This window comes from Cyrtonyx montezumae, unplaced genomic scaffold, assembly GCF_038088225.1.
Source record: "Cyrtonyx montezumae isolate F1298 unplaced genomic scaffold, pur_monq_1.0 scaffold_23, whole genome shotgun sequence".
In the NCBI taxonomy this organism is placed as follows: Eukaryota; Metazoa; Chordata; class Aves; order Galliformes; family Odontophoridae; genus Cyrtonyx; species Cyrtonyx montezumae.
This window is the reverse complement of record NW_027071970.1, coordinates 3,038,591-3,063,670: the sequence shown is the minus strand read 5'-3', so window position 1 is coordinate 3,063,670 and position 25,080 is coordinate 3,038,591. Positions and strand designations below refer to the sequence as shown.

At 48.9% G+C, this 25,080-nt stretch overlaps 1 protein-coding gene across 11 annotated transcripts in view; it reads left to right on the top strand.

Annotated features, from left to right (window-relative positions):
- The window catches only part of TAOK3 (TAO kinase 3), a 66,423-nt gene that overhangs the window by 40,012 nt on the left and 1,331 nt on the right, over positions 1–25,080 (top strand). For 9 of the 11 annotated variants that reach the window (XM_065738860.1, XM_065738859.1, XM_065738865.1 and 6 more), the window contains 8 exons: positions 1,044–1,125; positions 5,746–5,913; positions 8,516–8,722; positions 15,343–15,477; positions 20,723–20,959; positions 21,543–21,671; positions 22,564–22,767; positions 24,298–24,537. In XM_065738860.1, coding sequence (XP_065594932.1) covers positions 1,044–1,125; positions 5,746–5,913; positions 8,516–8,722; positions 15,343–15,477; positions 20,723–20,959; positions 21,543–21,671; positions 22,564–22,767; positions 24,298–24,537 — 1,402 coding nt within the window. Of the gene's footprint in view, positions 1–1,043; positions 1,126–5,745; positions 5,914–8,515; positions 8,723–9,121; positions 9,215–15,342; positions 15,478–20,722; positions 20,960–21,542; positions 21,672–22,563; positions 22,768–24,297; positions 24,538–25,080 lie in introns of those variants that run through there. The other 2 variants (XM_065738868.1, XM_065738870.1) reach the window with 2 other exon arrangements.

Here is a 25,080-nt window from a genome sequence, read left to right as displayed (position 1 = left end):
ATGTGGAGGAAGGAAGGGAAGATGCTACAGAGGTAATTGAATATCTGTTTTTTTGGTGAGTAATTTCAGAAGTCTGCAGAGCTCTGTGCCCAGTAACTGCTCCCCGTGCTACAGCCTTGTGTTCCAGAATGTGAGCTTTAATACAGCGCGGTTCTGTTAATGGTCTGAGAGTAAAGGCATTACTCCATGTCCTGCTCTGTTTACTCAGGAGTGGAATGATGCTTGGCAGGCTCTGCAGATGGCTGGGAGCAGTAGCTCCTGGAGAGGTGTGAAATCCCCCCTGTTACTGTTAGGCATTTCAGCAGCATAATTATTTCATCGTTTTATCGGAACTGCTCCACATCAGTTTCCATATCTCATCACTTCACTCTTGTCCGTTTTTCAAGATCCAGCACAATTGGTCTCATATCTCCATGCCCATACTCAGATCCTTCCGTGCAGAATTTGCAATGCACAGTAGAAACAACCCATGAATACAGTGTGAGAATCAGTGTTCTCAATTGCAGACTGCTTATAGTCACCTGTTTGCTCTCTGTGCCGTGGAGAGCACAAGGACCAAGCAAGGTGTCCTTGTGTTCAGTGGGCACCTAGAAGGTTGGCTTTCCTCTTGCAGGTTGTAATATAAAGTCCCACACAGCCTGAAGTTTCGCTGAGCCTGAAGTTTTGTTGAGCTAAGCATGCCACCAGGATGCTTTCCTGAGTCAGTGTTGCAAGTGGAGGGGAGCATCTACAAAGCAGGGTCGTTCCGTCAGCAACCTTAGTGTTTCTAGAGTTGCTGCAAACTTCAGCATCATCTCATATTAAGTAGCTGAAGGAACACTGAAAACACAGCCTGGTACACAGAGCTCTTAATTGCTTTTTATTTTGTGGTTGGGGTTAATTGTCACAGTATTTGATTGCTGAATGAATGGTGGGATCAGATAGATCTTGGAGAAGCCCAGTGACTGTGCCCTAGAGCTCAAAAACAAAGCAGTCAGGATGTGTGATTTCAGATCTGAAGCTTGTTTTTTCATTTAGAACTTTGTTTTAATTTTCATTTGCAGGTCAGACTCCTTTAGGGGATTTGTCGATTACTGCTTACAGAAAATACCTCAGGAAAGGCCATCATCAACAGATCTGTTACGGGTAAATCTTCAGATCTCTTTCAGAAATTTGGGAGAGCAAATTGTTTGTTTAACCCCAAATCGATTCTGGTGACGGTGCACAAATATTTACCCTTTCTAAAACACAGTTGCTTTTGCTCTTGTCTGTGTTAGTAGTGTTCTGGGGTTTCGTTTGAAGTGCCTTTGAAATGCTGAAGGGTACGTGTGCTTCCTGGCCACCACAGTCCTGCTTGCCATGGGTTGGGTCTGGAATTCTCTTTATACCTGCTGGAATAAGGCTGCAGTGTACGCAGTCTAATGGACCAGATGCCTTTAACCTTTGTGAAGTGAAAGATTTGCAGGAGCCTCGTGCTTGGTGGTGCTACGAGGCTGGGTTTCTTCTCGTCCCTAAAGGTTGGGAGCTGTTTGCCTTTCCCCTGCATTCACCTCCCTAAAATTCAATATCTCACTAAGAAAAGTGCTGTTTTTCTGTTGTGCAGTGGGCGGCAATGCTTGCTACCAAGCTAGGTGCAGTTTCAGTGGAGGTTTAAGGCTTGCAGTTTGCTTCCTCTGTGGAAGCGAGGAAACCTGAAAAGCCATTTTAATTGCCACTCGAAGCCCAGACTTCAGCTGCCTCCCTGAGCTGCACAGGCACATATCAGAAGTACTCTGAAAATGATTTCCCATGTGATCAGAGAATTAAGCCCTTAATTAAGTTTTGCAGGTAGTGGCTGGTTATTTAAAGAAACGTGGGTGTTAAAGAAGTGGGATGGCCAGAGCTTGACTGATGTGTGGGGTGCCCTGGAGTGGCCCATCTCATCCTTTACCAGTGTGATGCAGGAAAGGTTACCTCAACTTTTTTTCCTCTGGTAATGATAATTTCAGCATGATTGATTCTTTATCTGCCCATACCTTTCCAATCTGCTCGTAGCTTTTCTGCCCGATGGCAGTTCAGCTCTTTCTTTTTGCTCTGGTCGTGTAGGTCATTCCTTTGGGCTTCTCTGATCTTGTGTGGGGGTTGTTTTTGTCCTGACTGGACAGGCATTTCCGACACTGACATATGGATGATGGCATGCTGCCCCAGGTGTGGTTACAGAGCTCTGTGCCAGTGGGGTCTGGGCTGCTTTCAGTTTTGGCTGCTGCCTCATTCAGAGATCTCAGCACTTTTACTGGTTAGTGCCACCTGTCCATCTCATTTTGTTACTTAACCAGCACACTCTGCATCTTCTTCTATGGTGTATTTCCAGCCATTACAATTCTCAACTTCTCTGGTCGTGCGGTGTTGTATTTCTGTATTCTGATTTCCATTTTCCAGTCATTTCTTCGTCCCAGATGGACCTTGAGCAGTTGCTCTTGATTGTTTAGCATCTTGCAATGTTCCTTTCCTCCATCTGAGCATTGTGCTTAAAAGTTAGGGTGAAATGAGCACTTGCAGGTCAACTTCCCTCCTCTTGTCAACAACCGAAGGCTGCTTATATCCCTCCCACAGTCCCCGTGCTGAACCCAAACAATTAGGACTTTGGCTTTGGGAAGTGTCTTGTGCAGGTTTGTCATTGCTGTGAGCGTGTGGAGCGGGACCCATGCTGGGGACTGTTGTGCCCTGAGTTTTATCATGGTTCTAGCAGGGAACCATGTGCCTGTCTCTGTTTCTGAAGCCATCAGCTTTTGCTTTTCCTAAAACCATTTGTCATTCCCAGGGCTTTGTCTTTGGAATATTTAAGAGCAACCTTCCTTTCGAAGTCCTGTCCAGCCCCTTCTCCATCAAGCTGCTTCTTTTTCTTTTCTTTTAAGCATTTACTTTCTCTAATGTTGATGAGTGGCCCTGCTATTCCTCTGGTTGCTGTGCATTGCTGCTGGTGAGAACTGCATGGCATGCTGCTGTTCCACGCCAGGTAAACAGGACTCAGTTTTTCCTTAAATATTTGAGCAGAGGAATTGTTAGCTCCGTGGGGTGTTTTGCTTAATTTCCACAGGAGGTTGGATTGCTGCTCTGTGTCTACCTGACAGCCTTTTCATGCTGACTTTTGTTCTCAGGCTACCATTCAGCCTTTGTTTTATGGCTTCTCTTGTTGCTTTTTCAGCTCAGTAAAATGCGTTCTCATGGATATTTCTGAATCTCTTGGTTCTCCAAGTGAGAAATCGAAATCACGCAGTCGTTGCTGAATAGCTGGCTTTGCACTTGCTTCTGTCTTTGCCTTAAGCCTGGACCATATAGATATTTAACCCTCATGCTTTCACTTTCCAGGTACAAGCTGACAGACGAGCTTGTTTTTGCTCTCGTCAGCTCCCTGTGTGTTTCCCTGTGATCTGCCTGTGCTGTGCCACTCACCCGGCGTTTTGTTCTCCAGTTCTGCTTGCAGCACCCCGACAATCCTTTGCCCAGCTAATAGGTTTATGTTGTGGGTTTCCGAGTGATTCATTCCTGTGGATTGGCAGTCTTTCTGCTCTCTAGGAATAGCACAAGTTCATTGAAGGATATGATTTTGTGAGCACCGTACGTCGGAGTCTGTACGGACAATTGGAGCTGAGCTGTCATTCTTCAATTATGTATATTCAGTCTTTTTCTTTGGTTTGGGACTTTCGGAGCGGTCCCACAGAAGCATGTCCTCCCTAAAGCCTCTCAGATTATAGATCCAAATTCTTGTTTTCAGTGTTTGTTTGGTTTTTTGCTTGCACAGTAGCAAACTGGAATAGAGGAAAACATTTGCGGCCACATTTTCTTAAAGGGATCTGAATGGTCAGAGGTGCCCGAGAATGTATTCTGTTTACCATCCTGGGTGGAAAAAAAAGAAAAAAGAATAAAACCATTAAAGAATTGAAATTAAATTAAAAGCTTTTAACTAACCTGTTTTATACACTTGTGTTCTCTCTCTCAGCATGCATGACGTGCCCAGGAGCCTTGGTTCTGTTGCCTGCTCTTCCAGCCAACGTACTGCTCACCTTTGCATTAACCTCTTCCTCTTCTGGAGTCCATTGGCTTTGTTTTTTTCCTTATAATTTGAAGAAGGTGTAGGTCCTTTCAGCCATCATTTCTTATCAGGCTGTGCAGTGCCCAGCCGAGCGGTGACTGCACCTTGTACGCGTCATTTAGACGGCTCTTTCATGCAACTCAGCACTCAGGGTTGTGTGATGCAAGGTTGGTTTTGTTCCTCTGCATCTGCCACAGAGTTTCTATGGGGCTCTGTTCTCAATATTTGAGTAGCTTAACTATGGAGCACATAGCTTCCCATTCAGGGAAGAGGAAGTGTTTGCAGCATTGAAGAACAAGGACACAGTGGATGGATAGAAAGCACTGTAGTTTGGGATTGTTGTTCCACGCACATTACTGCCTCCTAAAATTTACCTGCAGTGAGATACAAATACACCTTTTTCTAATCATAAATAAGCTGTAGATTGTCTCTTCTTTTGGAGAAATAAATGCTGTGGATCAGAGGACAGAGAAGCAGAAATGAATCGTTTTCTTCTGTCTGGAATAGCAAGTGGAATTTCTAGTTGTAAGGAACGGATACTGAAGGGACTAGCTTTCTCCATTAACAAAACTCAGATGTGCTCCAGTTTGATTTCAATTAAAAACAAGAAATAAGCCTGTGGCACGATTCTTTCTTTGCTTATTTACAACTCATTAAAAGAAGATCTTCACATCCTTTCAACTCCTTTGTATTCAAGACTTCTGCCTTAAGGAGGGCCGGGGCTTTGCGTGCCCATTGCTAGGCTCCAGTTGGGCATACTGGTCTTCCAGTCCGAGGGGTGCCAGCGGCTGTGGCAGGGATGCACCTCCTGGAGTTGGGTGGCTGTGGCCCAGGAGCTGGGGCTGGGCAGCCAGGTGTGGTCCTGCTGGGCTCTGTGTGTTGGGTGGGAGCCAGCAGCTGAGCTCTCTGACAGAAACCCACCGTGGTGTGTGCTGTGCAGGGTAGGAAACTTCTTTCCTGTTCCCCTCTCATTGGTATTCCTAGAAGTGATGTCAGTACTTCAGAGCTATCTCTGGTATTAAGCTGCATAACTGATCCCACGTAGAACGTGCTGAGGCTGTGTGCCTCACTCCGAGGTTGGATCAGGAAGCTGCCAGGCTTTCATACCCCATTGCCAGCTGTACAGTGCAGGAGAACATGGCTGATAAGTCAGAGAAGAGCCTTTAATCACAGACTTAAAATTCCATTAAACTGTATTCAGCCTGCACTTAAAACCTGTGCTTCTGGTACATCCTTTGCAGGAGATTGGCAAGAACTTGTTTTTTTTTTTTTGTCTTTAACGTTCTTCCAATGCTTTGAGCCCAAAAATACCTGACCCTGGTCCAGAAGGTGAATCCAAAGGGTCTCAGGCCTCCCCATCCACCACCCTGCATCTCCTGCCATTGATGCATGTGTGCACGTGAGTTTCCAGTAGCAAAGTGACTTTTGCCTGATTTCTCCATGCTCTGTATTTGATGGTGTTCTGTGCTGAAGCAGTTCCTCTGACTGTGGAACAAAGTATTTTGCAGCCTGTGCTTCAAACCTGGCAGGGGCAGCCTGATCCCTTGGGCTGTGTGCTACAGTGTAATTGTAACAGCTATTGCTCATTCCTGAATGTGAACTGTTGTTTCAGGTGACCGACAGTAGTGTCTGTTTTCAGATGGAGCACCCTGGTGTCCTGTCTGAAACCACGTGTTTTGTTTCCTTGAATTTAGCACGATTTTGTTCGCCGAGATCGACCACCAAGAGTACTCATAGACCTCATACAAAGGACAAAAGATGCAGTGCGAGAGCTGGATAACCTTCAGTACCGGAAGATGAAGAAAATCCTCTTCCAGGAGACACGGAACGGCCCGCTGAACGAGTCCCAGGAGGAGGAGGAGGTACTTCGATTTCATTACCCTACCTGCACCATCCTAATCGATTTCGGGGCTGGTGAGAGATGTTCCCATCTTTAAGGGGCAGAATGAGAGCATCCCCGGCATGAGTGCAATCCATCTGGTTGGGATATCAGCTGAATATCAACAGAATCAGCAGAGCCAGGGGAGGGCGGTGAGAATTACTGCCACTGCTCAGTGTCAGATGTGCAAAGCAACAACTTTGGATTTTTCAGTCGGTTGCCTTTCTTCTGAAAACTTGGAGAAGGAGACTCATTTGGAGGGAGGTGCTCTGTGGTGAACAAACAGCTTGCAGGTTGCGCAGAGGAGAGCCTGATGATGGTCCGAGCTTTTCATTCTCATGAACAAAACCAAGACTGCTTGATGAATGCTAATTCATTTTTTTTTCCAATTACCGTCGGCTCATTACTTGACAGTAAATTTATCATGAGCTGAAAAGCAAATCGCCAAATCAGTGAGACTTATTTTTATAAATTCCTTAATATTAAAGGAAGAGAGATTAAAGATAAAATTCAGCTGCAGTTTAAATCTTGTAATAAACCACCCACTTCATCAGTGTGTGATAATTGACAGCAACTGTGGCTTACGGAGGGAGACCAGTCATTTTTCAATTGGTGAGATTAGATGGGGATTAATACCATTTGGTGTAGGCACTTGGCTAAATAAATCCATGCCTGATTCTCAACCACAAAAATCATAGGGAAATTGATATATATTCCTTTTTCTTGCATTACACCAAGATCATGTGCCAAAGATGCCAAAGTCTAGCACATATCTGGGGACAGCTTTGGGGCTTGCATATGTCAAATACTCTTTTAAAGCTTTGCATTAAGCAGTGGGCAAGCCTGGGCATCAGGTAGGAGAGTGTACAGGAAGAAGAGGCTGATGCTTATATTGACCTTCACTTTGGGGAAGCTCCACAGCTGAGGTGTGCTAGTAGCTGGTTGAGATGCATCTTCCTCTGTTCTTCCTGTCCCCATTCCTAAAAAAGGGTAGAGAAGTGTGTCTCCGGGATTTAACACTTCTAATGAAGCTCACACTCTGCACGTGCACAGCATGCTCTGCACTGAGTTTTACCACTGAGCTTGCCCCAAAGAAGGTTGTGTTGCACACGCTGCGAACACAGCGATTACAGTAAAACACAGCACTTGCTTCAGTTTCTAAAGCAGTTAACAGAAGCTGGGAATGCCTCAAGTCGCTTCCTCTTTCTGCCCTCTGTGCAAGGCATCTTACAAATCCCTTTTGCTAACACTCACAATAATACTCATGCTTTCCTCAGACCTTTTGCAAGAAAGTTGAGATTACTTGGAAAGTATTCAGTTCAGGATTAAGGTTGCATACGCAATCTCATGTCTGCCCTTGTGTGTTGATTAGTTAGTCACATTCCCATCTCAGGTGCTATTTCTGCAGCAACTTGGTGTAAGCATCCTGGAAATGTTTTTGTTCTCCTGTGTACACGTTCTCTGTGTAATGGTATTTTGGCTGTTGAGTGCTTTTACACAGGCTCTCAATGATCTGCTGATTGCTTAAACGGAATCACACAATCAAACACAAATCTGTCCAACTTCTTTCTTTCAGTTTCCAACAAAAATGAGTACCCTGTCAATTGATTTGAACCTAATTCTCCCCAGGCTCACTTTGGAGGCGAGAAGAAGCAGGGTGCAGTAGGCAGCTGCTCCCTTGGGTGAATCAGAGCTATTTCAGAGCAGGAGCTGAAGGCTCTTCAGAGCTCTCAGTCCTGACTGTGAACTCCTTGCAAGCATCTTCAGCCTCATCAGTTTATTACAAGGGGCTCTGATTCTCTGAGTCAGCCCAGATTAAGCTCATGCTCTGGGATTACTGAGTTTATATGAGTGTAAAGCCAAGAGAAGATGATGCTACCTTCTGATGTTCCGTTGTAGGAGAAAAAACATGTCCCATGTGAGGAATAATTATTTAAGTATGTCTAAGCAGATTACAATACCTTTAATCACTGCAATAATTCAGATCCTTGAGTCAGGTGTTGAAAGGTGAATGAAGATTACGTAAGAAGTTCTCCTGGCTGAAGACACAGGATGGGAGGCTTTTTTTTAGCTGGAGAGAATATAATTGCTGACTGCCAGGGACACGGAGGTTAAAAGCACCAACTTGAAGCACCGTGAGCTGGTTACCTAATCATAACAAGTCATCCTACATCTCCTCTGATTCACCAGATAGCATACATTTGTAGTACACATCTGTAGCATACCCAAAGTTGGAACGTTGTTTTAATACAAACTTAGAAGTTTGTTCCTTCCTCAGCTATAGGACTCCTTTCACTGCCAGTGCACTATTCCTGAGTGTGCCCTGTTCAAACCAGAGCCATGCCCTGAGCTGATGAGGTGTGGAAAAAACCTGACCTGGCCTCTGGGGATTGCAGAAGAGGCAAGAGCTAACGGCTCTCTATGCATTATTTCATGACCCGGGCAGCTCTGAGAAAGGAAGGTGCATACTGAGCAAAAAGCCTTAAACTGCAGAGTGGCCCTTAAAACCAACTCTGGGCACTGTGGTCACCTGCTGGGCAGGTGATCATCTGCAGTGTTTGTAACCGATGCCCCTTGTTTTGTAGGACAGTGAGCATGGATCAAACCTGAGTAGGAAGATGGACAGTCTGGGCAGCAACCATTCCATCCCAAGCATGTCTGTGAGCACAGGCAGTCAGAGCAGCAGTGTGAGCAGCATGCAGGAGGTCCTGGATGAGAGCAGCCCTGAACTGGTCATGATGCATAGTGACGAGAGCACAATTAATTCCACTTCCTCCGTTGTTCAGAAGAAGGTATGTCCTCCAGTGCTCTCCATAGCTTCCTGCCATCCCTGCTATCGCTCACATTGGCTCACCTGCATAGAGCCCCATGAGCAGTGTGCTGTGGTCTCGTGCTGGGCCATCTGCTGAGAGCAGGAGCTGGTGCTGGGCTTGCCGGAGTCAAGTTCTGTGTTTGTTCTGCAACGGCTGAGCTGTACGTAGAGGAGCTGCAAATAAAAGGACTGCTAACGAAGGGTAGTGCTGTCAGTGGCTAGGCAGGGCTCCTGCACACCTCCTGCATGCCTCCTCACCCAGCCCTGCATGCGCACCCCTTCATCTCTGCTTTGTAAAATCAGTCCTCGTGTCCCCGTGTATGGTTGTACTGTGTTGTTCGGTGCGGTGACGAGCGGTCACAGCAGCTGAGCTAACCATTTACCAGTCACAGTGTGTGGTTAAAATCCGCTTGCACTTGGATTTCCCTCATGAGAAGTGGAAGTGTGCAGAACATTGGACCCTTCCCACGAGGTATGTTATGAGTCAAATTCCACTCGATGCTTTTCTGCTCTTTTGCTGCATGTCGTGATCTGTTGCCTTTTTGTTTTCTTAGTGCCAGATATCAGACTGAAGTTCTCTAGCCCTAACTCAGCATCAAATCTGAGATTAGCTAAGATAATTTCAGCTCGGCCATAGCAGCGTCGTTTACCAGTGGGCAGTGAGGTGTAGGTTTTGTGTGATCCCTTTTGCAAAGGGTTTCCAGTGCACTTGTATGCTTTTTTGCCAAAAGGGCAACGAAGGTATGAATTTCTCCTTTGTAGGGTTACGACAAAGCCCAGATTTAACTGAGTGTTTTGTGAGCAAGTTTCCTCCTCCTGAAATGCAATATTTGTGTGATTGGACGCTGAAGCGTTTGTAAAAGGAAGCTCCTGAGTAATTTGGTCTCCAACAAAAGGTTGCCTTATGCATTTAGAGATACTGGAAGATAAGTTGCATTTGTTTCAGAGGGTTACATTTGCAATGGCACCTTTGGAGAAAGAGGCCTTTCTGAAAAAGACAGCGTTGGGTACAAAATGCCACTCCAGGGCACCTTGAATGAAGAGTGGCATAATTGGTTTTCTGTTCTGGGGGATTCTAGTTGAAGCTTTTCTTCGTTTGGTGTACATTGCAGGAATGTGAGTTTTGATTTCACGTTGCTAAGTGCTTGTATTTATGTATGTGTTAAAACAGAAGTTGGAGAGATCAATTTACACAGTAACACACCAATATTACTGATGGATCAGTGTCATTACAGCTGATGAAAACAAAATGTGAGCACCTTCTATCAGGTCTAAACTGCGTGTGTTAAAGAAGCGGAGTGCTGCGTGCTCCAATAGTATTATTTTGGTTTGCACTGGTTGTATGGCTTCTGAAGTACAGACCCAGGGAGGTTTCTGAGGTTGTGAATTCAGTCCTCTAAGACTTCGATACCCCCCTATTCTGTAAGGTGAAGGCATTTGGTTGTGAACAGCCCACGGTTCATTTAGGCTCCTTTTAAAGACTCAATGCACTCATGGTTTACGTACAGTGTCACATCTTAGTTGTCCATGCCCACTTTAGGGATGCTTGTGGGCACACTCAGTCCCAGCTGCACACTGTACATAGGACAGCATTTGTACTGTGAGCAAACACAACTACAGTCCCACCCTGGTGTTTTGTTACCCGGTACGGAAGCACAGCATCGCTTCCATGCCTTTCAAGGAAGGAGTACAAAAGAGCTCACCTGTAGGTCACCTGTAGCTGCTGTTTTAGGGTCATTTTGGAAGCAGCAGATGTCAAAGCTTTGCTGATGGTCTTTCTGAAGCAGCTCACCTCGGGCTCCTCGCACCGGTGCAGTTGGCAGATGTTACCTTCTGCTGTAGGCATGCGTGGAGTGCACGTGGAATACGTGTGGCAGGAGGTTACCACCCTGGAAATACAGCTTTAATTTAATGCATATCCTTTAAAAGTGCTCTCGCTTTGAGGAATGCCATTTTAAATGAAGAACTAATTGGTCTACGTATTATGTGTATAGTCATACCTGTGTAAAGACTATAACTGCAACAGGGCATTTGCTGGGGCTTACATAGGCACCTCCCATTCTGTTTTCAAGGTAAAATTCCCTATTTGGGGAAAAAAAACCAAACCCTTCAGTATGTACTTGCTCTAACTAGTCCTGTAACCTGGTTAAGCTGATGCACACAACTCGTGTTTTGTTCTGCCAGGTGAGAAGCAGGGTGTGCTGAGTTCAGTCACGCTCCCAAAGCCCAGTCGCAGACGAAACCAAGAGAACCTGGGGGTTTGAGTTTAAGTTAAGCTTTTGTTTTGCATTTAATCAGCCTTTAAAGTCTAAAAAAGAAAATTCAGATGAACGTAATTAGCCAGCTGTCTGGCTTATGTGGGCATAGGATCATATCCTGCATTGTTTTGACATGGGTCAAATCAGAGTGCTTCGTAAAATTATGGTATTCCACAAATGTGTTAATTAACAGCCTCCAGATGTAGCAGGCTGTGTGCAAATGACCACGATGGCTGTATTGCCTAAACTGATAGCGTGGCTCGGAGCTCACGGTGTTGGAGGCCTTTGGATTTTGTTGCACTGCAGCCCCAGCATGTTTAGTTGAGACCCATTTACGTTACGCTAGTTCTTGATAGCTGAGATGGCAATCTGCACCCAGCAATTCCCAAATGTTTGTGATGGATCCTCGATGAGAAGAGGAGACATCCTCACTCCTTCTGCAAGGCAGAAGGTTTGGTGCAGGGCTTAGGTCTCCATGTTTCTGAGCTTCTGCTTGGAATGAAGGTCTCTCCTACATGTCAGCAGAGTAAAACCCGTAGATTGGAAGAAAAATGTCTGGAAAGGAAGAAAATAATGATAGTCATCATTATACCATAAGCTGGGGTAAAAACCAACCCTGTTAATGTCTGCTACTCAGGCTGCAAGTCCTGTGTCCTCCATTCTTGGGATCTCAGGCCTTCCTTGAAACCCAAAGCTTTCCTCAGTAGGAAAATTTTGGTCATTTCTACTTTGGTCTGCTCTGGTGTGATCAGTTTCATGTTGGGGAGGTTATTTCTGGATCAGTTGTGAAGACAGTGGGACTCCTTTCTCTGCATTTTGTACTTAGGTTGGATGCTTTGGCAGCGCAAGAGCTTCCACACGGTTGTATACTGAAAAGCATGTAAACACCAAATGCTACTTATAGATCTGCCTCCTCGGTTTTGTTGTGATTAAAATCTGTGTCAAAATTCTCATTGATTCATCAGTGGGGAAAAAATCAACTCCTCTGTAGCTCCTGTAGCAGGTGTTCTGTTCGCAGAGGAGGCTTCATTACAGAAGTGCTTCTGTTTTCATTGAATCACTGAATCATGGAACTGTTTGAGTTGGAAAGTGCCCTTGAAGGCCATCTCATCCAACTCTCTTGCAGTGAGCTAGGACACCTAGAGCTGATCAGGAGCTCAGAGTCCCATCCAACTGACTTTAGGTGTCTCCAAGGCACCCTAGTGTTATTGAAACAATCTACACCTTGAAGGAAACACACATTATCTGATCAGTATCGTTATCTGGAAGGTGCCTGCTCAGAACATCCACAACACAACTTGAAAGCACTGCTGACAAGCTGCTGTTAGTGTAGTTGTTCAGAAGCCGTGGCTGGTGAGTTAGGTAGGTGTTCCTGAGATGTTCTGGGGTTGGACGGAGAGCGAGGAAGATGAAAAGATGTCTTGTGGTGGTGGAACCAGTGTGGGGCTCTGGAGAGAAAGTGGAGGTTCTCAGTCTGAAGACTGAACCAAGCCATCTGGGTTTGAGCAGATCTGCTCCTTTCTTGGTTGAAAGTTGGCATGCTCATGTAACGGAGAGAAGGGGGATGGCTGAGCACAGCATATTGCTGTGGAAGACCTTCAGAACCTTGTTCTTCCACATGTTGCTGCAGAGCATGGGTGTATTACATTGGTTAAGATTTGGCCTGCTGCTGTCTTAATTCAATAGCTCCAATAGAGGTCTAGTAGCTCTTGTGTTCTTAGAGTCGTAGAATTATTAAGGTTGGAAGAGACCACTAAGATCTCATCCAACCTTCTGTGTCTCTGCAGCAATTAAGATGTCTAAGTGTTGCACAAATCTTTACGACAGGGTTTTTATTTAGCTTTATTTAGCATACAGGTAACTGCGGTGTCAGTTTGCAGTTGCTGGCTCTGTTCCTGTTGCCCTGACCTGCTTCAGACCCACGTGTTCACATGAAGCAATGCTTGCAGGAGCCCCAAGAGCCCTGGGTCAGCCGGGTCCATCCCTGCAGGGCTGCTGGGGCTGCAGGCTCCCAGCATGGCAGCAGGGGTATCAAACCAAGAGGTGATGTTAGCAGCCAGTCGGTCTCAAATACAGCCCTGGAATGGCCTTTCAGTCCTTACACTTTGATAGACAAAGTTGTGACAGAGCTGTAGGAGATGTGGCATTGGTACCCTTCCAGTGAACCCATGAGTCTCAGCTGAGTGATGCTGTTGAAGTATAAATGTTTAATCGCTGTTTTTTTGGTGTGACTATAACAGTCTCAGTCTTAGCTTCCCCGTCGCAGCACGGAAGCCTGGGAGCACCCTCTCTGTCACTTGAACTTGAACAAATTGAAAATCTAAGATCAGCGCCGTTGCCAGAAATGGACCTTCTGTAATGCTGTCTTCTCCTGCTGAGGATGTGCAAGAAAAAGCCCCATGTAAGGGTAACAGCAGGTGCTTATTAGCCACTGCATAGACTCACTACTGCTATGGAAAGAGCCTCCCTATAGCTGGAGGAGCTGCCGTAGCTGTGGTGCACTGATGGCCTTGGCCATTGCTCTCCAAGGTGAGGGAAGGGTGTGTGGGGCTCAAAGTGAAGGGCTGGAGAAAAAGTGTCTGTTTTAAAGACTTCGAATCGCTGTGTGGTTCAGTTCATTACGTCAGTGGTTCTCTACCTGTTGGCTTTTTGCTGGAAGTTGTATTGAAGCGTGTCCATAGAAGGGCAACAAAGCTGCGTAGGGTCTGGAGCACAGGTCTCGTGGGGAGCTGGGAGGGCTTCGTCTGGAGAAGAGCAGCTCAGGGGACACCTCACTGCTCCCTACAACTGCCTGGAAGGAGGTGGAGGCGAGGTGGGGGTCGGCCTCTGCTCCCAGGTTACAGTGGTAGGATGAGAGGTGATGGCCTCAAGTTGCACCAGGGGAGGTTCAGGTTGGGGATTAGGAATAGTTTCTCATCAGAGAGCGCTGATGCAGTGGCAGAGGCTGCCAGGGCGTGGGGAGCTCGCCATCCCTGGAGGTGTTCAAGGAAAGGACGGATGTCGCACTGAGTGATGTGGCCTAGGGCGGTCACAGGCGTGGGTTGGGCTTGGGCTGAGTGATCTCAGTGATCTTTCCAACATGGTTCTGCGATTCTATGAAAGGGGTTGAATTTGTGCACGTCCAATCCAGGAGCGGCGGAGCAGTGGAGCTGGCAGCAGGGGAAAGAAGCCTGTGATGTGGGGGAGAGGCAGCAGCATGGCGTCGGTGCCATGGTGGAAGTGCCAGCGTGCGTGGGCCGCTTGGTGACGGTACGGCAGGGCAGGCAGCTGTGCTCACCCACAGACACCTGCACAACCCACGGGTCCATAGAGGGGCTGCATGCCTCTGCCATAGGGCTGCAGAAGTAAGCAACACCTCTGCACCCACAGCAGCTGGAAACCTGACGTCGTTCAGGACTTTGGTCACAGCCGCCCATCCCAATGGGACGCAGCGGTGCTGTGGGCATGGGGGCTGCTGGCAGAAGTCTGTCCGTGATGCTCCTGGCAGTGTTTGTGGTTGTGCCCTCACCTCACCGTGCTGCACACGCTGCCCCACGCCTTGCCGAGGCGAGGCCAGCAAGCGAACAGGAAAACCGTGCGCGCTAAATCCTGTGAGCTGTCGCTTTAAAAGGGGGGAAAAAAAAAAAAAAAAAAAAAAAAAAAAAAACCTTTGTGGGCTGTGGAGAGAGAAAGTGCTAGAAGCGTGCGGGATCATGACTGGAAAGCAGGATCCCTGAGTGGCGGCGGAGCCGGCGGGGCGGCCGGGATGCGGCGCAGGCAGCGGCCGCGGGACACAGCCCGGCACTGCCAGGGGGATGAGTGAGGCGCCGGCGTGCTGCGTGCCGTGCAGATGGGAGTCACGTTTCTCGAGGGATCGCTCGGCTGCGCTGCTGCTTTCGGCCAAGCTTTTCTGAGGAGCCCCCACTCGCTCACTCTGCATTGCCTTTTTTATTGTTATTAATTTTTTTTTCTAATCTTTTGAATTTTTTTTTTTTTTAATCGCACATAACGTGATGCTGGAGGTTTAAAACAAAAGAAAAAAAAATCGAAAACAAACAAAAAAAGAAAAAAGAAAAAAAAAAACACCCCCCTACCACCCAAAAAAAAAAAAAAAAGAGGAAAAAAAAAAAAAAAACCTGCCAGGGATTCAGGAGGCATCCCGCTAGCGATCAGCTGACACGCCGAGCCGGAGCTGCAATGTGTTGCTTATTCATTTCGTACCGTGGGAGCTGCAGGGGCTAGCAGAGAGCTAAACTATGCATTTCAAACAGCCGTGCTTGTGCAGAGAGAGGGCTGAGAGAGAGGCAGCCGCCGAGGAAAGAGCACAGCTGGACTTTCTCCTTGTTTTTATCCATTTCTGCAGGATCATGTATTTATAAGGGATGAGGTGGGCCACAGGGATCGCAGGCCTGAGGTGCGGCCTACCCAGTCGGTGCAGAATCAGGCCCTCCACTACCGGAACCGAGAGCGCTTTGCCACAATCAAATCAGCGTCTTTGGTAAGCAGCCCCTGCCCTGCTCCCCCCATCTCTCTCTGGGAAGGGGTCAGGGATCCTTTTTCTTCTTCTTTTTTTATTTCCCTCTCGTAATTTATTTTTTTTTTTCCTTTCTGTTGGCATAGCAACTCGGTGCTGCACCGAGCGCTGTTTGTGCTGTGTGTGTGTGTGTGAATTGGGGGAATATGGGATGTACGGAACGGCTGTGCTTTCGCGCTGCATATATTTCCAGTGGATGTGGAATAAGCCACGTCTGTGGGCGAAGCTAATATCCTCTCAGGTTATTTTCCCCTTTTTCCCACCCCGTTCCCTTTGTTAGAGCCGTTCCTATTACCGAACGTGCTGATTTGCATGGGCATAAACGGCGCCGCGTGTGCTCGCGTGGAAAACGGTTTCGGTGCTGTGGAAATGCAGATGGGGTCTGGAACAATGAGATCGCCGTTTGCGGGACGAGCTGCCGGCAATTGCATTTCTTTATTTATTTGTTCGTCGCCGTTCATTCATTCATTCATCCGTCTCCAGCAGCAGCACGGTGACTGCATCCCGCCGGCAGCATCGCTGGGCTGCGGGAGCTTACAAAGAGCAGGGGATTGGGGGGGGGATGGGGCCAACCCAGCCACATTTGTACTATTGCAAATGGGATTTCTGCGGACGCCTTTGTAGTAGCGAGAGGGGTGTGTGCTGGGAGAGTTACAGCCGCACCTCCCCGTACGGCCGCGGGCTCCGGAGGGTGGGAGGGGGGGCAGGGAGTGGGCTGCGAGGCACGGGGACACGGAGTGGGACGTGTTCCAGCCCCACGGCGTTGGAGGTCACATGGATGGAGCGCTGGGAAGTGCCGCTGCTCGGCCTGGCACTTGCTCGGTGTTATGACATCATCCTGGACCAACCCCGAAATTACAACAGCGAGCCCTCCCCTCCTCGCTTCACCCTGGCTGAATGGGTTTTTTTCTTCCTTCAGCACCACCATTTCTTGTTCCCCCCTGCACAGCTCACGATCCGCGGCCAACAGAAACAGCAGCCACATTTTTTCCCTGTGTGGAGCTTGCTGCCACCGTCCCAACCTGCAGCGACGCTGTGGCCGTCGGAGCTGCCACCAGATGCTGAGATTTAGGGCAGGGCATCCGAGTTCCAGCTTCTGCAGGGGCACTCCTGTAACAGAGCCCAGTGCTCCCCCCCTGCTCTCCTCCTCCCACTGAAGGAGTGACCTAGAAATGTGAGCCACGGAGGGCTTCACGCTGCACACCTGCCACGCGCGGCAGCTCTGCTCTCCTGCACACCCTCTGCCTCACACATTTTTATTTCATGTGTGCACGCAGCACACGGCCAACGCCGTTGCCTGTAGGATCCGGTTCTGTTGGCTGGAAGGAAGAAGCGATGCGTGTCTCGAGCATCATCATCCAGACAGATATAGGGTTGGATAGACAGATGGGTGTGTATGTTGAACACGTGTGTGATCTCTTGCTGCACATGGGAAGCTGCGCTGTCCTGCGTTCAGCAGAGTCCATAACTCCTCCTCATCCCTGGACTACCTGGGTGGCTCCTGTGGTGGGCTCTGCTGGGTGCTGTGGGACACAAGAATACGCCCTGTGAGGTCTTCCCAGTCCTCAGAGCTCTGGGGAAGGCAGTGGTGCCCCAGGGTCACTCCACAGTCCCAGAGCAGCCTCCTGTGGGGCTGCAGCTGTGTGTGCCTTACCTGGTCACTTGGCTGCCCTAAATCTCTCTGCTTCACTTATAAATGACTGTAAGGATGGAATGAATGCTGGGTAAGAAAGGTGCTGGGCTTTTTGCGGAGCTTTTCTTCCTCTAGTTTTCTGTGGGACGTGCTCAGTGTGGCTTGCAGTGCTGCACTGAGGTGAACTCCATGTGTAGCATCCTTTGGGACACGGGGCAGCCCCGCTGTCAGCTCACTGTTAGCAGCAGGCTGATGGAGCAGCAAGTGGCACTGTGTGACATGGGAAGCTTTCTTGTCCCCGTCACATGCATATGTGTCCCCTTCCTGGCACTGAGAGAGCTTCCCCAAATCGTCACTGGGTATTACAGGCGTTGTTACCGTGTCCTTAGGTTGCATGGTGAGGGAGTGACTTCATTATGCTTACAGCAGAAATATTTTACCTGATTTCAGTGCATTTAGAGCCAGGCTTTCCCTCTTTGCCTCCGTGTGCTCCGAAATGGAAACCTGGAAGAAATTCCAAGTTGAAACCAGTTCCCCAGCACATGAAGAGTGCCAGTACAGGTGCTGGGTTTCGAGGTGCTGCTGTGGCTGCCAGCACAGCACTCTCTTCTCTTCATCCCCGTGTGTTACCTCTGGATGGATGGGGCCAGCGGGTGGCCCAGTGCCAGTATTGCTTTGGCCAAGGGAAAACTGTCACACCTGCCCTCTTGTCCCCTTGTTCAGTATCTGTGAGGAAGATCTGATCTTAAAAACCCAAGGGACCCAGCATGCTTTGTTAGTTCCTGCATTGCTACTGACCATCCTCAGCAGCTTAACACTGCTTTTTGGGCACTGAGAGGCATGTAGCCTCCATTGCAGAGAATGGGGAGCATCAGAAAACAGGAGTTCTCAGCCCAAAGTCTCTGTAGTGGGGTGATATTTGGGCGTAAAAAGATGGCTGTGGGCTCTGCCAAGCTGCACCCCAAGCAGAAAGAGGAGGGCAGAGCTGCAGTGAGCCCAGGGCTGCTGGCTGTGCCTGTGGGGCAGACCCAGGCTCCCATAGCACCCATAGGTCAAGCTGTGAATGTGCCTTCCATACCTTTCCAGTCTTTCATGGATGCTTTGATATTACTTACATATAACATATACATATAAAAATTACTTGTAATTTAAAAGGCTGAATAAGTAAAGAGGACAAACGGAGTTGAGAAAGCTGAAGTGTAGTGCTCTTGCCTTCTGAAGCAAACCCTTACCTTTGTGCTTACCTAATGCAAGCAGCAGTTGTAATGGTCAGTCTTTCCTGGACTGCTTTCCTCTTTGGTCAGTGCCTACGCCGACCTAAGTGTTGAAGCTGGGATGTGCTGGAAAAGAAGGCTGGGTGTTCTGCATGCTGATAAGAGCTCACATCAACGTTTTCCAGTGAAAGGTGTATCTTTAAGTACGTGCAGCGAGGCGCCGATTTGCATTTCTGGGTCATGCTTGACCCTTTCTATCACTTCTTGCATTTCCTCGATAGCTGCAGTTGCAGTTCTCAAATGAATCAAATGAAATGATGTAAGAGTACAGGGACTGTGTGGAAGGCCTTGGCATTCTCATCGAAATGCCAGCAGAAGCATTCTGTGATCTCATGCTGAGTCTGCGAAGCCAAACGTAGGGGGAACGTGGGAGCAGCCTCTGGCCGTGGCCATCCAAGTGCACCGACTCCTGGACACGGTGTTTCAGAGGTAAAAATGCCTCCGTTCAGGAGAAGACTCAGTGTCTTTTGTGAGCAGCGTAATGAGATGAAGAAGGAACTCCAGAGAAGTGCCACTTTGGAGCAGTTGTGAGCCCAACTTCCTTACGTAAAGCAAAGAGCCTCGGAGAGTGAAAAGGAAGAAGTTTGGGTTTTATGTGAGGACTGAACGGCGTGTGGTTGGAGAAGGCATCTGCCCATCTCAGTTCTGTGTACGCCACGGATGCTGAGAGATAAGGGACTGAGAAAATGTCACACCTTAACGGGAGCTGCCGTGCTTTATGCGGAGTTTTGGTTCTGCTGATGACCGGACTGATTACGCCACGCTCCGAGTGGGGCTTCAGGAAACCACACTTCTCTGCTTTAAAGGATGCTGACATTTTCTGGCTACGCAGAGAACAAACTTTGTGATAAGCATTTCCTTTGTCATCTTTTTTTTTTTCCCATCGTAACCTATGGAACTACGTGTCTGAAATGCTTTATAACTGATTTTCTGATCGGACTCTTGCTGCCTGCTTCAGCACTGAGTGTTCTGATGGGCTGAGCCCATCCAGGCACATCTCTGGATGCTGCGTGGGGTCACCACGTGGGCCCTGACCTCCCCACACTCCTCCCGGGCGTTGGTGACACAGTGGTGGTGCTGCTGAACTCGCTGCTTCACACTGGAGCTCAGTGACTGCTGTTACAGTCCTGCAGGACTGCTCAGTTGGCTCTCAGGAAAGCAGCTGCTCTCCTGTTGGCTTCAGCCTTCTCAGACCTGCATGTACCTCCCACCCCAGGTCTGAACTTACAGATCTCCAGGAAATGTCCTTTGGATGTCAGCAGTGCTGTGGTAGGTGCCAGTTCTTCCCCTTGGCTGCCTCATTGGGAAGGCTGTGCTCCTGCAGACTGCAGGAAGGGCTCATGGTTCACAAGGCTCCAGTCATCCCCTTCAAAGAGCAGAGCTGTGCTCATTGTGTAGGAGACGTCCCCTCTTACAGACTGCAGCTCTACCTGTGCTAAGGGCTCCAGCTTTTGGCTCCCAGGCTGTCCTATAAAAGACGAGCAGACCATTTACACGTGAAGTTCTTGAGACTGTATTCTCAATTAAATGTATATATATATATATATATATATCCATCTTGGACACTTTTCATCTTTTAAAATGGAAGCATTACCATCCGTGTTTTCTTCTGAAAAATTTTGGCTCAACTTACAGGGTTGTTTTTTTTTTTCTGCCTTTCACAGGGATGCACTTAGGCATGGAAATGAGTGTGGAACTTGTGAGTTTGTTTCAGCTGAGCGGGGTTTAAAATCTGCTCAGACCATCTGATCGATCTTGTCAAGAGCACGCAGTTCCAGAACAGCGTTCCCTTGTTAGAAAACTTTCATTTCTGGTAGGGAATGAGCTCTGTCTGCTATCTGCTTGAATTTGAAGGAGAAAGATTGAAGGAGGCAGCTCATAGCAGGCAATGGGTGTTGAGAGACTTGAGCTTGGGAAGCTTCCAAGAATGGGGGCGAGCTCCTTGAAGCGGTGCCATCTTGTAAGTCCGTGTAACCTTTGGGGTTTGGTGCCTGTCTCCAAGGAAGGTTATGCAGCGGGAGCTCCTCCAGGATTTCCCATAGTGATCAACAACTTGTTTTCTTCGTTGGGCACGTGACGTTTTGTGCTGTGGTAGTGGAGATGCACATGAAGTGCTTGGGAAGATGGGGGAGGAATGGGGAGGGAGAAACCTTTTGGCCTGGTTCGTGATAACCTGGAACAGCGTTCCTGCAAGTTGACGGCTAAGAGTGCAGCAGAGCGTGGCGTGCTTTGCAGGTAAGCACTTAACAAGGGGCAATGCAGAAGGCCACGTAGCAGCTCTTTTCCCTTTTCCTGACATCAGGTTACAAGGCAGATCCATGAGCATGAGCAGGAGAACGAGTTGCGGGAACAGATGTCAGGATATAAGCGGATGCGGCGCCAGCACCAGAAGCAGCTGATCGCCCTGGAAAACAAGTTGAAGGCCGAGATGGACGAGCACCGCCTCAAGCTGCAGAAGGAGGTGGAGACACATGCCAACAACTCGTCCATTGAGCTGGAGAAGCTGGCCAAGAAGCAAGTGGCTGTGATGGAGAAGGAGGTGAGTACAGATGTGGGCTCCCCAGGGCTATGGGATGAACGAGAGGAGTGTACCAGCTCTGAGGGGAAAGGCAGCGGAAGCAGTGCTTGAAACCCGTGTTCCTGAGCACGTGGTGGGGTTGCTGTCTGAGCTGCCTTGGCCAGTTTGGTGGAACAGCCACACATTGACACCGTTGGCATCAAGCAGTGCTGCAGCTGCTGACCGTGGGCTGAGGGACTCGTGGGCACCTGGCAGGGGGCTCTGCTGTGGCTGAGCTGGGCTGGTGTGGTCGTGACGAGTTGCAGCCTGCTGTCACTCAGTCTGTAGAAAGCCAACCCACCATCCCACGTCATTAGTGGGCTTTTACCCTCAGAGGTGGAGAGAGAGGAGAAGAAAGCCCTTAAACGTGTGTGGGCATTCTGTCGTTTTCTTATTTTTGTGTGAGCAGGTTTCATTTGGCCAAATACTGCTAGCTTTGTCTGACATAGGATGGGAAAATGATGGACTGAAAATGCACAAGAGAAACCTGATTTATGCTGGATTCCAGATTTGATGCTTGCACCTTCACCCCTTTTTTTTTTTTCTCTTCCTCTATGCCTTGCAGGCAAAGACAGCTGCAGCAGATGAGAAGAAATTCCAGCAACAGATTTTGGCTCAGCAAAAGAAAGACCTGGCGACCTTTTTAGAAAGTCAGAAGAAACAATACAAGCTTTGCAAGGAAAAGATTAAAGAGGCAAGCAGCTGTCATTTTGAGGGCTGAAGGGGTGTGGAATGAGCACGAACTAGACTTTCCTTTTGATTAACCCAGGCCAGCCCGGGGGTTTAAGGGATGCCATCATACGTGGAAGCAAATTTAGATTCCTGGCAAGTAAACCGTCAGGAGCTGGGGTCACCTAGCAGCATTTCTGGAATGATCTAGAAATGGAGGAGCCTGCACAGTGTGGTGTGGAGTGGAATCTCTGAAGCTGAGGGTGATGAGGGGAAACATCAGTTCATGGAGAATTCTTCTTCCCCCTTTTCCTCATCTGCTTTCCTTGCAGGCATTGAGCAGTCAGAGCAGTGATGTAGGTATCACTTGAATAAAAGCCCCTGGGATTACCTATATGAAGTGGAAAAATAGAAGTAGTGTTCAGCCCGTGTCTGTCCCAAACTGTGTCCCCACCAGACAGCAAAGTCATTTGCTGTTAAGAAAGCAGGGTGGACAGAAGGGATAGCAAAGAGCCACGCTGGGTTTCTGATTCAATAGATTTGAGTGTGAGTCTCATTGAAATAAAGGAAACTTAATCCCAGGCTGCACCCCTTTATAAAGCAGTTACAAGGGGCCAAGGATTTAGATCCATTCTCTTTCCTGGGCTGGCAGACCCTCCCCTGCAGTGGTGTTTTCTGTATTCTCATTGCTGCACTGTTCAGACCTGGTGGTGTTTGTGCTTACTGGGTGCTTTTCCCTGCTCCTCCTGGGGTCGTAATGCAGCAGGGCTGGGCACGGCTGGGTGACAGACCTGGTTCTGTGTCTGGTGCCCTTTCATGGACTGAATGGTGGAGGAGCAGCCAATGATGGATGGTTCTCCAGGTTCCGTGTCGCAGTGATGCTAAGATGAGTCTTGGTTCTGACCCTGTGCATGCAGGAAATGAACGAGGACCACAGCACACCGAAGAAAGAGAAGCAGGAAAGAATATCCAAACACAAAGAGAACCTGCAGCACACACAGGCTGAAGAGGAGGCCCATCTTCTCAGCCAGCAGAGACTCTACTACGACAAAAACTGCCGTTTCTTCAAGAGAAAAACGATGATCAAGAGGCACGAGCTGGAGCAGCAGAACATTCGGGAAGTATGGCACTCTTCAGTTGCTTTCCCAGCTAGTTCTTTCACTCACACCTTCATGTCTGGGGATCAGTTTGGTGACTGCATAGCCTTAGACCTTAGCGTTTTCAGTTGCCAAACAGAACTGAAAGAAGTGCATGAAATGAGTTTTGGGGACGTGTTTTCCATCCAGAAATGTAGTTGCTTTGGTTTATTAATGGAAGAGGGTGGAGTGGCTTGCAGAGATGTGTGGGCTGCCTGCTGTGGGCCGGGGGGGTCGACCTGAGCTCTGTGTAAGAAGGATGCACCTTAACCAGGAAATGCTCCTCCTCACTTCTCCCATTGAAGCTGTTGATGTTTTCAGTAACCGAGAGCTTTTTTTTGTGCAAGTGGGAACGCGTGAGGCCTGGAGTGCTTTCATTTGTTCACGCTGAGCTGCAGCCAGGTGTGAGGTGTGAGGTGGGCACACGCAGCTGGCTGGCCTGCCTTGAGGCCACGGCACGCACGTCCCAGCTGAACGCACGGGCTGCTGAGCACTACAGATGGAGCACATCTCAGCAGAGCAGTACATCCCCTGTCTTTATTTTGGCTGCCAAGGTGCAGGGTTTGCTTAAATGTGAACATGTGCAGTGTCTCTGCCGTTAGAGCAAAGTTGGAGTGGGGATTTGCAGGTGCCGATGCTGAGAAGCGCAGTGCGATTACAACATGAGAGCAGCAGCTCAGAATAATTAATTATTCTTGCTTCTGCTGCAGGAATCTGTTAGACTGAGCCAACACCGAGCCCTCCGTGTGCTGGGCGCCGTGTGCATGCGTAGTGCCAGGCAGCCCCTGCTGTGCCTTAGTCCAGCATGAGGTGTAGTGATGAGGTGGTGAGCTGAGAGCTGCAGCGGACAAGCAGCAGCAGAGCACCAGGAAAGGTGGAGCTGGAACTGCTGCTCACCTGAGCTGGATTCAGCCCGGGGCTCTACAGGTTGTTGGCAATACTTTGAGACACAGATTCAGCAGCAGTTATCTTCCTTTCTGTTGGTTTTCAGCTGGGGAAGGTTTCCTTAGGCTTGCAGGGCACTGTGTGCAGGAACAACTGTGTGCACTGCAAAGAGACCTGGAATATATCATTTTATCAAAGGCACATGGGGACAAAAAGTCACCTGTATATGATGGTAGATGCGGTTGTTTTTCTTAACTCGTGTTTTTTGGAGCTGATTACTCCTTTGGCCATTAGTGATTAAGGTACAAGAAGCCTCATCTCCCATCGTGTGGCAGAAAGGCCCCCAGCTGTGGGCATGGCTGTCAGTCCCCCCCAGCCCTGAGCACCCCAGGATGACTTAGAAACTTCTGGGACCTGCAGCAGCTGCAGGGGACTGCCGTGTGGCCCCAGTGCCACCTGCTGGACAGTCACTGGGAGCTGCCTTGGGGCGGGTGACAGGGCCGTGCTCCCACAGTGCTGTGCACTTGTCTGTGGCACCTGGAAGAGCTTGAATGCCACCCAGGGGAGTGACCGGGGCACCCGGCCTTGCAAATTCACCTTTTCTTCGTGTTCTGCTGTGCTCTTGTGCAGGAGTTGAACAAGAAGCGGACCCAGAAAGAAATGGAGCACGCCATGCTGATCCGGCACGACGAGTCGACGCGCGAGCTGGAGTACAGGCAGCTGCACACGCTGCAGAAGCTGCGAATGGACCTGATCCGGCTGCAGCACCAGACTGAGCTTGAGAATCAGCTGGAGTACAACAAGCGACGAGAGCGGGAGCTGCACAGGAAGCATTTCATGGAGCTCCGGCAGCAACCAAAGAACCTGAAGGTGCTGGAAGCTTTCCTTCCCTCCCAACCCGTGTCCTGCCGTGCTTGATGCAGAAGCAGCGTTCTCCACCGGCGCTCTGTGCTCTCCCTTGCATCCCTTTCCTTTGCTCAGAGCTGCAGTGGTATGAGGAAGTTGCAAGCTATTGTAGCAGAGAGCTCACCGAGGATTTCTGTTAAGTGCTGTGTTAATTGAGACTGCCCATAAAAATAGGCCGCTCCTTAACGAGGTATGACAGGATTTGCTCCTGGTGGTCCTTGCAGTCTTCGGGCCCTCGCTCATGTTAGCCTGCAGACCTCGGTACGGAAAGGGGTTGGCTGATGCTTCCTTGCTTTAAAAATCAACCGAGGGCGTGCTGAGCCCTGCGCCCTGTCTGGGTTCAGCTGCAGGCTGAGTCGGGAGCTCAGAGCTGCCCTGGGAGATGGCGCTCTCCCTCAGAATGCCTGAAAAAGCGTAGTGCTTTTGTTCACCTCGGCACGCTCCCACGGGTTCTCGGGTCAGCTGTCTCTGTCTGGTCGCAATGAGAGAGGCAGCTCGTGCAGGCGA